The sequence below is a fragment of the Antennarius striatus genome, chromosome 12 (genome assembly GCF_040054535.1).
Source record: "Antennarius striatus isolate MH-2024 chromosome 12, ASM4005453v1, whole genome shotgun sequence".
NCBI lineage: Eukaryota > Metazoa > Chordata > Actinopteri > Lophiiformes > Antennariidae > Antennarius > Antennarius striatus.
The window spans coordinates 2,339,846-2,352,137 of NC_090787.1; the positions used below are offsets into that span (position 1 = coordinate 2,339,846).

Consider the following 12,292-nt stretch of genomic DNA (forward strand, 5'->3'; position numbering starts at 1 on the left):
AATCGATCACAGCTCTGGAAGCCTCAGTGTGACGGATGGCACAGTGGATAAGTGCATGCTGAAGCCTTACAGTTCCCTGGATCACCAGTAGATGTCACTCTTTGCTTTGCACTCGTGGACGTAAAACAATACAAGTCTGTGCTAGCTTTGTATGGGTTTAAATGTGACTCAGACGGCCGTAGAGACAGGGAGGGGACCTCACAGTCTGGCCCAGACCATTGAATATGTGGCGTTCAGGGGCTTTGAGAGTACGATCAAACTTAAAGTCCCCCTCAGGTTTCTGTTCCCCTGATCAGGGGACAGTTGGGGATGTTTGTCCAGGTTCAGAAGTTCCCCCTGCAGATCTGTTTGTTCCCTCTTGCCGTTTCATGTTTGCTGGGTAATGACGTTTTTTTCACAAGAACCTTTTCCAGGAAGTAAACTCCCTTTTTGTAAATGTTTTTTAAGGCTCTTTCTTTGTTTAAATCAAAGGCGATTGTGAAAGTGGAAGCAATGGAAGTTCCTCTCCCTCGTGGCCGAGATCTCCCGTGTGGCTCCTGTGATCACATATGAAACAGAACGGGCCTTTTGTTTGGTTAAGTGCAGATAAGGAAAAGTAAGGCTCTGTTTCATCAATGGTTCCTGATTAGACCTCACTGTGATTCAGGCTGCTCTCAAATCAAAGACATAAATTTTTACCCTCCGCGTTCTCTCATGGTTTTGCCCTTTTCTCTTCGCCTTATAGTCTCTCTCTCCATCTGTCTCTCTCATGCATTTAAATACAGACCAGCTGTGTGATTAGTAAGTGCCAATCAGTTAGATCCCAGACTCACTCAGACACCGTCTGATTGGCCGTGAGAACACATTGTGGTCCTTGCAGCAGGCTGTTCTATTACTGTGACGATTAATTTGGTGTCTTATTCCAGAAGGAATTGGCCAGGGTTCCTTTTTTGGTGGCAGAAACGTTGTCTTACAGCCCTGCTGGACCAGAAGAGTGGGATGATTCCACCACAGCACCGGCATTTTGGGTCTCCTTCTTGATCAGATTCCACCTGACAGCTTTCATCAATACCGATGAACCTGGTAATCCAGTTGAAGAAAAGCTCTTCCCTTTCTTTCCTCTTCCTGCAACCATTCAGCTCTTCTACGTGACCACTTGTCTCGATATTACTCACCATCCATCCTCATCTCCTGTCAAATTAAAGCCCGCTTTTAAAGTTACATCAATCCTGAGAGCCTGTAGCCAGAAACGTATAACCAAACTTTAAACTTTAAAGTTCTGACCACACCTTGTAAGGCAAAGTTTCAGAGTCGGACTGAAAGTTGCCACTGAGTTTGTCAAACTGTTGGTAATGTTAACTTATTCTGGTATTTATGCCACATTATAACTTGTTTTGTTGAAAATCCCAAGTACTTTGTACTCAACTATCGAGTATGGTCATGTCACCTCATCCTGAGTCCTTTGGCGAATCACAACACTGGGTAACCAGGTAACCAGTTCACCTGCGGCTTGTTCCCAACAGGTCTGCCTGGAAAGTTTCACCACCGTTCACACTTGAAGTGAAACATACAATAATGCTATTGGCTCACACGTCGCGCCGTTAGCACCGACAAACCGCTTTTGTCTTCGACGACCGAAACGACCTACGATGGTTCTTTTGACTCCATCGTTAAGGTGCGACCTGAACGTCTGTTGTTGGATTAGCAACGCCTGAAGACGTGAAACGTCCAGAAGTCCAGTCCAACCTTCTGTGGTCACCATGACCTGGACGAATGAGAATCTACACAGACATATTCCCAACAGGTCTTCAAGAATTCCCCGGTCCCACCGGTCTTTTGTCAAAAAGTGTTGCTCAATTAGTCGAAGAGTATTTCTACAAAAATCAGTGATGTTTGTGAGTACACCGTGTTTGTACTGTTTCCCGTGAAAGGGAATAGCAAAGTACCCCATTCTGTTTTATGTATGTTGCACACAGCCGCCTGAATATTTTAGAATCAGAGTTGCTCTGAGAAAAATAAGATATAGAGAAACGTTCATCGTTGTTGACCTTGCACTTATTTTTTTTTTAGTTGTGGGCTTTTATTGCTTATCTTTTTATTTATGTCCCAATATTCTTGTTTGGGTTTTTTTGTAACTGTAAGGTAACCTCGAGTCTACTCAAAGGCACCTATGAATTAAATCTATGATTATTATTAAATATATGATTTAAACTTCAATAAAGAAAAGCATCAGTCGTGTTGACATCAGTATAATAAGATCAGACGAACCAGAGGAAACGCGAAACCACAGTAGGTGTTTCAAATCGTCTTTGTTGCTTTGCTGAACACTATTTGGACAAACTGGTTTGGAATCGAGGGTTTTGGAGCATCTTTTGGTCTCATAAGAAGATCAAGTACAGCAGATGGGCCGGTCTGGCTGGTGGACTCGTCCCCAGTCGAGTTGAGACTGTAATCACAGGGCTTTTCTTCAAAACCTAACGTGATGCCGCATGCTACCAGCCATATTTTAAGCAATATAAACACACACACACATCACGGGGACTCGCTGTTTGGCATGAAACCAAATAAAAAGTGCATTTTATTCTCAGGTACCACTTAAAGGCTGTGGGAGATGGAATTAAACCACAGCTTCTCGACCACCTGCTGTAATTCGATTACCCTCCGATAGAGGTTCAGCCTCTTACTCTCCCTTCTGGTGGCTTTGACGTAACTCAAGCACTTTGTGCTCAGATGTATTGTTCACCTGAAAGTATGTAATAATCATGTAATGACATGTGGTGTTCTGATGTGGAAATACACAGGATGGTGCTGCCATCATGAAGATATATTGCGTCATTTGCTGCTTGAAATAAGACGGAGAGGAAAATAGCGACGCGGTGCAGTGAATGTGTCCTGACTCTGAGTTCATCCTTCAGTCCCTGAGACAACTCGCCTGTTAGAGAGGTTTGATGAGGAGAGAACCGGAGCAGAGACCGTGATAAAGTTTGAGGAGGTGAAGAACCAGGTGACTCTGTGAGGCTGTGTAATCAGGATACCCGTTGGTGAATGTTACAGAAGCCTTCACGGAAGTAATCAGTAATAGAACATGAGCGTAAACTCCTGCAGCTAATTGAGTGGTAAAGACTCAGATGCATATAAAGAAAGGAGTGGGAAGACCAAAGAGTAAAAGCCACAGAGTTTTTGAAGAGGTACTGGTGTGTAGGCTGGGATGTTAGCAGGGCTAAGATGTGGGAAGGAGATATCTGGTGAACAAGTTATTATCCAAACAATCTCACGCTGACCGACGAATTTTATATTCTGCCTTCACACATTTATTAGTGAACTTCAGAAGCGAAACGCTGCAAAGTTAAAAAGTGTGGAAGGGCATTGAAGAACAAATGGATGTCATGTGTCTGCTTCAAGTCTCACAAGGTTGTTGTTTTTTTTAAATGTGGGGCTGAATATTGGACCTCAATTCTGTAGAACCAAAGAACCAAAAGCTGGTATCATTGATCAAAATAGGATTCATGCTTAAAAAAAAGAAAAAAAGAAAATCAATGTATTATATTTAATATTGCCAAAGTTGCATGTGTATAAGTGAGATAGCGAGCTGGTTGTGTTAGCGATAGCTAACACTAATAACTGGAGATCAGTTTCTGATTTCGCTGTGGAGGAATTCTCTCTCGTTTTCTTTTCTTAGCTGCTCTTTTCAGGTCCCACCGCGGCATCTCAACGGGGTCAAGGTCCAGACTCTGGCCAGGCTACTTCAGAACTTTAATTTGATTCCTTTTGAGCGGCTCAGCTTCGGGTCACAGACTGATGACCCAACAGAATTCTCTAGCAAAGAGAAGAATTCATATTTTCCATCGATTATGTCGGGTTGTTCTGGCCCTGAAGCGGTAAAACATCCTCGTGTTAGCCGCGGATCTCTCAGGGCCTTAGAAGGTCCTGGACCAGTGCTAAAAAAACGATGCATTGAAACAAAGATCTATTTTTTTTACAGTGATATTCTAAAAAATAAGGAGGTGTTGTCATACAACCACTCTTTTCTTCACAATTGGTAATATATCTAATTCAAATTGGCATTAATGAACTCTAAAGTTTTAAAGTTGCCTGCATGAAACTTCTCTCTCCCTCCAGCCTGAACTCACTTATGTTGAATTAGAAATAGCAGAACTCTCGCTGTCATATCAACAACCTAAATGCAAATGCACAGAATATGTTTGTGTACGATGAAGTTAGCCCAAGGTCCCTCCTCCTCTTCATCGCTTTCTTTCTCTGCCTTTCCTCTTTTCTCTCTTTCTCCCCGCTGAGCTGAGTCATTTCTGAGCTCACAGACAATCAGCCGTTGGCCGTCTCTGGCGACTGGCTGTCTCAGGCAGACAGTGATGGAGGTGGGGGAGGCGGCCTCGGGTCTGGGGGCCATCGGGGGGTGGGGGGACATCTGTCTTGTAGATGCACGAAGAGGCTGTGTAGCAATTTGGACGCTCTCTATTGCAGTTTGCAGCTCCTGTCCCCAGAGATACACCCCCTTCTCCGGTCATTATCCCATCAGATATTAGTGACACACGCGTCATGAATCCGTTTCTGTGTGCGTCCATGTTTCCTGATGAGTCCACTGACTTTTCGATTGGCTTTTTTTTAGCTTTAACGGGTCTTTCCTTTTCTGTCCATCACAGGTTGATTCACGGAGGTCAGCTTCTGAACGGTTTAGCCGGCCCGACCATAATGAGCGGCGGCCCCTTCCTCTCCACCACGTGGTTCGCCCCGGACCAGAGAGCCACCGCCACGGCCGTAGCCTCGCTTTTCGGCCTGTTGGGAGGCGCCGCCTCGTTTCTGATTGGACCTCTGGCGGTGCCCGCCCCCAATAACACCCAGATGGGCACCTCCGTTCTGTCAGATGCCGTTTCCACCAACGCCATCCAAGACAGGATCCAACTGGTTCTGTATGCAGGTAGTTAGAGGGAGTGAAAGGTCACTAAGGGCAGGGAGAACAGTCGGCACGGCAACGGGATGTAAACATAATCAGGCAAGGGGATCGCAGAATATTTCACTCCTGGGAACCCCCCACCCCCAATCCCAATCTTTATAACCACCACTTTGAGAAATAGATTGCAGAGACGGTTATGCTTAACTGGCTCAGAAAATTAAAAGCATGCTGAAAAGAGAAACAAGCTCGCTGTAATTGATTGAGCCTGTGGCTTTTGTTTAACCTGTATTATTTTTTTTATTACTTCATAAAGAACAAAGCAGATACCGTCTCCAAGCCGAATGTTGAACGTCATGTCATCTTGTCTTCTCCACCGTAATGTTGACGACATGCGTCTCTCTTGTTCTAATCTATGTCACTCTATTCCTGCAGAGCTGGCTGCCGTCGCTGCGCTTTTTGCCGCCATCCTGCTCTACTTCCCGTCACGCCCGCCGCTGCCGCCGAGCGTGGCCGCCGCCAGCCAGAGGCTCAGTTACAGGAGCAGCATCTGCAGACTGCTGAGGTAAAAAAAACCACAACCAAACCACAGTGCATGCCTTGATATGGAAAAAGACACAAGATGGACGATAAGAGAGCTGTCAAGAGCGTGCTCCCCTACCGCCCTAACCGCCGTCTGCAGATCTAGTTGGTGTCTTCTTTGCTGATGAGCGGCGTGTTTCTTTTATTAGAAAGTTGGTGTCAGAATCTCACGTCAGAGAAGGATATGGTATCTTAATGAAGGGCTCTGTCGTTAACCATCTGCTTGTTATCAAAGACACCTCTGCCCCCTCTCCAGATTAATTACTGAGATTTAATATAGTGGTGGCTGCTGAACGTCGTCCTCTACGCCTCTACCTTCAGTCAGTCTATTCTATTTATTACAAGTTCCTGCGCCCCATAATCACCATTATGATTAACACAACGCCCTAACCCCACAGTGACCCCGTCACTCCACGCTGTCACACGTCTATAAGGAGTTTTGCCAATGGTACGACATAAAAACCAAACTGTTCGTTTTTAAGGTTTTATTGATAATGACATCATAACTGTTTAAGAAAAAAAAGGGAGTAGAATTAAATAAAATTTTTATTGAAATGTTACAGCCTGGTGGTCAATCTAAAAAAAAAAAAAAAAGTTTTGGAAATAAAGAAAGATGTAATAGTTTTTTTTCCACTTTTGCGTTTTACTCAATAGTTGTCTTTGCCTTTAATTCATAGTCTCTATCCGTACTATCCACAGTAATATCTGTTCTCTCCTTTTGCTGCATTAACTTTGATTATTTTCTTATCCAAGAAAGCTCCCATTGTCACTTGGTTTTTCTCAAACTTTTTGCATCTTTGTCGGAGGCACAGTGATAATGTAAGACTAACTTTGGTCGATTTTAATAAGGCAGAATCACGCCGATGAATCTTTGACGAGAAACTCGCGCGAGATCAAAACATAATGGCGATTTCCGAGTCTGAAATTTAAGTGGAGAAATGGATAAATTGTGAATACTTTTGTTGAATTGAAGTGCATTTTATCCAAATATTATATTGTGTAAAAATGTAGCATTGTTTTTTTTTTTTAAAAGTTTAATTATTTAAAGCTTGCGTCCCAGGGACGCACGTTGTCTGATGATTGTGCATCCCTGTCAAAAAAAGGTGCGTCAATGACACAAGGACGCACGCAAACGAAAACACTGGGTGAACGAGGGCTGCAGCATTTGTCTGACTTGCAGAGGAACGAATCTTGCAGCCATGGCCGGGGACTAAAGGGCTGGGAGGGGGAGAGGAGAAGCCGGATGAAGGCAGCTGGGGAATTTGGCCTTGCTTTGTTGGCTATCCTCAGTCACCTGCAGTAAGAAATGACTTCAGTCTAATTGCATCCGGTCCAGAGCCGTCTCAGCAGCAGGGACAGGCTTTACTCAGATGGATGATCTGAGATCAATCTAATGCCTAATTTCGGGTGGATACACACAGACACACACACACAGCAGACATCTTAACTAGGCCATCTAGCCGAGAGGGTTTCTGTTCCACTTGTGATAGGCAGGCTTCCAGTGACCCGTTTGGACGCAACGCTGAGTCTCGGTCCAGCCTGAGAATCGTCCCAGAAGGAGCAGACACAGAAAAGTCACATCAAAGTGTGTGTGTTCATGTTGACTGGTGTTAAGAAATAGAGCTAAAAATATTCACAAATCAATTTGTTTCAGTTAAAACTTGGTCAAATATCATATTTTTTAAAAAATATTTCACAACTCTTTGCATCTTTATGATTTGATAGTAGATTTTTCTTTTTTACAGCACGTTCATTAATTGGTTAAATTACGTATTTACGAGTCCTGTTTCCAGCAGCATCGAGGAGATGCTATCGATCCGGATACCGCCGAAGATTCATGGTGCACTTCCTGTATCAGAGCACCTCAGTAACGAATGAGACATCTGTCAGCTGGAGAGCAGAAATACACCTAAATGAATATTAATATCACTCTGCAGATACTGAAAGGCAGCGTTACATCATAATTGTAGCGCAGACAGGATTTATATATGTCACGACGTGGACGTGGAATCGGTCTCGGAACGGGTGACTCCTGATCTTCTCGCTGAAGAACCGTCAGATACGATCGGATGAAGTTCTGCAGGTGCTGAAACATCGTGGTGATTTTCCGACCTCTGCGGTGAACGCGGGTGGTCGTGGGCTAGTCAGCAAGTCTGCCTGGTACCTACCCATCGACGCACCTCTCCATCCATTTAGCTGTCAGGATCTGAGCGCTGGTTAATGATCTTCTTCTTGATGAGAGCCTCCAGCTGTTCACATCTGCTTCCGCAGCGGCGGTCTAATTAGAAGCCAGAATGTCTCCACAAGTGGTGCAAACTTAGTATTGTGTTCTGATGACTGAGTGGGAATACTAAGCAGCCCCGGAGCCTCGGTATTGATGATCCCTCCCTCCCCAGTCATACTCTCTTTAGCTCTAAAAGTTGTCATCCTGATGCATTGATCGCCAGCCGACTCTGCCAAGGACAAATAGCACTTAGCTGATGGTGTCGCCAGCTTCAAGAGTCCTTTGGAGATATTTTATCGCCAGCAGCAAAAAGAAAAGGTGGAATAAAAACATCCCCCTTGTCTTACGTGGCGGCTAGCGAGCGAAGGCTCGCTCACGTTTTGGATATCTAAATAAGCCGGATGGAGGAAAAAAGGCGCATGGATATTGATTCCCTGCTGTTGTGGCGAGGTTAATGAAAGGGGCGCCGGAGGAAAAAGTAGAGAGAATGCTCCATCACGGGGCTTTTATGAGCGTCCCTCCATCCTCCAGGCAGCGCTGGATACGAGCGGCCTGCAGCAGCTCCACAGCCTGTGTTTGTTTTTCTGTGCTGTCATGAAAGTAATTTATCCTCTGAAGCACATCAGTGTCAGGACAGGGGAAAGGTGCGCGCGTTTTTTTACGAAAAAACAAAAATCAGGTCGCACATCTCGAGAATTGTCACCCCCACCCCATAGTTCCAAAACTCAAAGTCTGACTCAGAGAGCGCACGTGAGTGTGTGTCTGTTTGTCGAGGCCTTTTGAAGGCACAGCGAGGGACGCAGGAGGGCTCAGAGCGCTCTACAGATATCCCAGCATGCCACTGCCTAGGACGCCACCTGCATCACAATGAAGCAAGGTGGAGGAAGAATAGATGCAGGAGTTAAACAGTGTCCCTAAAACAAAGAAAAGATGAGGGGGGGGGGTGGCGAAATGAAACAACCTAACGAATTTGCTGCCTGCTTTGCCCGCCTGGTCTCATTTGTCAGACGCCCAGCGATCCTAATCATATTGTTAGAGGTTGAGGAGGTGGCACTGATTTAAATCAGCATGCCACCTCATTGGGCGAAGGTGATTAGCGTGGGTGTTCGGAGTGATTGTAATTGGGTTCCATGTGATTGGAGTGATGCCATATGCTGCCGTAAAGAGGCGGTGTATGTATTTGTGTGTGTGTTTGTGCGTGTGTGTGTCACAACACAACAACGAGCTGATGAGGTGTTCGCAGGCGGTTTTGTGCGAGACTCGCATCTGTTTAACAGAGCTGGGAGAATTCTTTATTTGTTCAGCTGATAAGTTGATCAGTCGGAAACACACAACTTTTAACTGAAGGATAACTCCAGTCATCGATTGGTCAGGTTTTTTTTTTATTCCTCTGAAAGGTAAATGAAAATTTTCACACACTGTAAAATTAATACCATTACTAAAAAAACAACAACAACCAATATGTGAATAGGGCGCACCACATTATACTGTAAGGCGCATAGAATAGAAACGACTGTAGTGGCTGTTTTCATATATAAGGCGCACTGGATTATAAGTCGCACTGACGGCTGTTGAGAAGATAAAGGCTCTTATGGTGCGGAAAATACTGTATGCTGAATAATGTAAAGCTGTGTTTAATTTTAGGCGCTTTCCGTCTGTTTTGCTCAGCTGGGTTCAGTTTGCTGCTGATCTGCTCAGGGAAGGATCCTCCGCTGTGAATGCAGCAGGGAGACGAGCCAAAGCCGTGTGTCACACGATGTGTGCTCGCGGCTGATGTCAGGTCTCAAAACACCGGCGAGCAGAAGGGGGAAGAGGAATTCTATTATGTCGTCTCGGGCCAACGCTCTCTGGATGTGGGTTGTACTTTTGAGGCAGCACCAGTGGCGTTGGTGTAATTAGCAGGTTTTGTTCTCTTCTGACAAAGTAACTCGTGATGACTCCGAGCTCACCGGCGCAAAGGGGTGTTTGAGCACATTAGAAGACGTCAGAACGTTTGTCATCTCGGTAGAACGACAGACGTTAACAGATGTGAAGATGCTGGTATTTTGAACCAGATGTGTGTGTCAGTGTGATTCAGTATGTTGGACTGAACAGGACTCAAATTGCAGTCGTGTCTTGAGATGCGAGTTTAATTTGTTCTGTATCTGAGCTCGTAGCTCAAACAACATATAAAATAACTGAGATTATTTTAATCCGTTCCAGCCTTGTAAAAGAAGCCCAGAACCCTCTAAATTATGAAAAAAAAAACATGCATACATCCGCCAACTACTGGTGGTGTTCCGAAGCAAAACGTCAAACAAAAATATGAACAGTGCAACAGCTTGTAACCAAAAAAAAAAAAAAAAAAAAGTTGTATTTCAAGTAGCTTGTGTCTCGAGGTACTAGTTTTAATTTAGTCTTTTTTCTTTACAGCAGCTGTCTTTTTTAATCTGTAATTCGTTGTGCAAAAAAATCTGAAATTTATTAGATCTGGCCATCATTGATCCGACTAAGATGATTGATGAGCCGTGAACTTTCCACCGATCCCCATAAAAATCAAGATCATTTCACCCAGCAGTGAGAGGGCCTGCACCGAGAAATCATCTCGACCCAAAGGGGAGAGAAACAACAACCTCCTGTCTTTTATTAAGAACTTCAGATACCTGTGTGTAACTCAGAACAAATCATGACGTTTTCTTCATCTGGTCTTTTGTGAGAGTCGTTTAGAATCTCTGATGTTCTGTGTCTCCTTCAGTAACGTGCGTTTCCTCATGATCTCTCTGGCCTACGCCGTCCCCACTGGAATCAACGCCGGCTGGATAGGGGTTCTCGACATGATCCTCACACCAGCCAAAGTCAGCCAGGTGGGTCACACACACACACACACACACACACACACACACACACGGTCAGAATGACAATTCACCTTTAATCTTGTGAATGCATCAGACTTGATTAAGGAAGCCCGTCAGACGGCGAGGTCGCCAAGGGGCTCCGAACAGCAGAGGTCGAACGGTTGGTAACTGTTCAAGGCTGAGCTAGTGACTGGAGCTGGGAGCACAAAACAAGATGTGTTTGTGTTGTTTGTGGCAAAATAGTTTTAGTAGGGAACCAATCCAAAAAATAGTTTTAGTAGGGGACCAATCCAAACACTTGGATTGAGTGTGAATATGATTTGCTCCACTGTCGGAAATGGAGCAAAGCGTTCCACTCGGTTCAGGCGGACGACTCAAGCTGCTGTATTCACGCATGACACGCCTCATTCTCCTCAATCATCATCACCGTCCCAGTTTGGCGCTCTATTTAGACACTTCCCCATCGCTCCCGCCGCCAGCAAGTGTCCCTGTTATTCATTGTGCATATTGAAGCCTCCACTTTCAGCCCCATCCCACCTTCAGGCTTCAGGCGATGGTGAATTTGTACTTCCTTGTTCAGGCGACATGTGGAAAAAGGAAAAAAATAAATAAAGACAGACTCATTGAAATGTGGCAATAAATTCCATTTTCTTTTTTTTTTGATTCCCAATAATTTATGACTCATTTGTGTTGGAAATATTTAAGATAGTTGTGCGATCCAATGAGAAGCTGTTGCTGCTACGGTATTAGCATGAGGTTAATAAACAGCTGTTCAGACGGCTTCTATGAAAAGTGCAGCTGGCGTTGGATAAAACTGATGTTTGGAACTCATCGGGTTTACTTGCAGCACAAGTGAAATCTCCGTCCTTAGCTACTTGCTTGGACGTGTTAGCCCACATGAAGCCATTCCTGTGGGCAGTGATGAGGTTGAAGCCTTGATGCCAAACTCAAACTTGTTTTATTTCATTTCAAAATGACCCCTTCTGGCTGAACTGCTATTTTGACTGTCTTTTGTGAAACCGTGCCGATGAGGTCAGGACTTGTTGTGACGTACGTCGCGCCGTGAATCCAGGCTCATCTTGTCGTTCTACATGAAAGTGAATCGGGGCCATGAGTAGGCTGTCAGTCCATTTGGCAGCTTTGATTTTCACATTTTCAAAGCAATTTGCAAAAGCATTTCACAAGTGGAGCCCAGTCAGATGTACAAGGCCTCAAGTAGTTATTTCAGTCGCTTCTTGTCATCTTAAAAAATATTTTAAAAAGACTCCGGTAATGCCTCCGGAGACCAACGTATCTTATTACCCAGGTGATACTTCTTCACAGAAAGTATGGATTACATTTCAAAGCAGATCAGAAACACTGGAGATACTGAGGGATAATTAACCCCAAGGCTGCTGAACTAACAGTAGAATTGGATTCTGCCTTCAGACTGAACTTTTCTGCCAGCGTGTATTAACTTTGTGGCTGCGCTCTGAACACACCGTTCCTTATCAGACAAAAACACATTCAGTCTCGCGCCATGGAGCCAAGAAACATATTTGAGAAGCATGATGAATCACGTTCTTGTTAACCTGCGCAGACGTCCTGTCTTCTTCAAGGACTCAGTCAATCGCAATTAAACATTTTTATGCCGGAGGCAATGCTTTAAAAAAAAAAAAAAAAGTCATTGGGTTTATAACATAGTTGTTCAGGTTATTTCAAGTGGAGTCCCATTCCTAAGACTCAAGTGTATGGATTAATGATTAATTTACTCAAATAACTTCAATT

The 12,292-nt window shown here is 44.4% G+C and overlaps 1 protein-coding gene across 1 annotated transcript in view; it reads left to right on the forward strand.

Moving 5' to 3' along the window:
* slc49a4 (solute carrier family 49 member 4) overlaps positions 1–12,292 on the forward strand; it is a 35,379-nt gene that overhangs the window by 5,619 nt on the left and 17,468 nt on the right. The window contains exons 3-5 of the mRNA XM_068329518.1: positions 4,638–4,912; positions 5,321–5,450; positions 10,426–10,534. Of these exons, the coding sequence (XP_068185619.1) occupies positions 4,638–4,912; positions 5,321–5,450; positions 10,426–10,534 (514 nt within the window). The remainder of the gene's footprint in view (positions 1–4,637; positions 4,913–5,320; positions 5,451–10,425; positions 10,535–12,292) is intronic.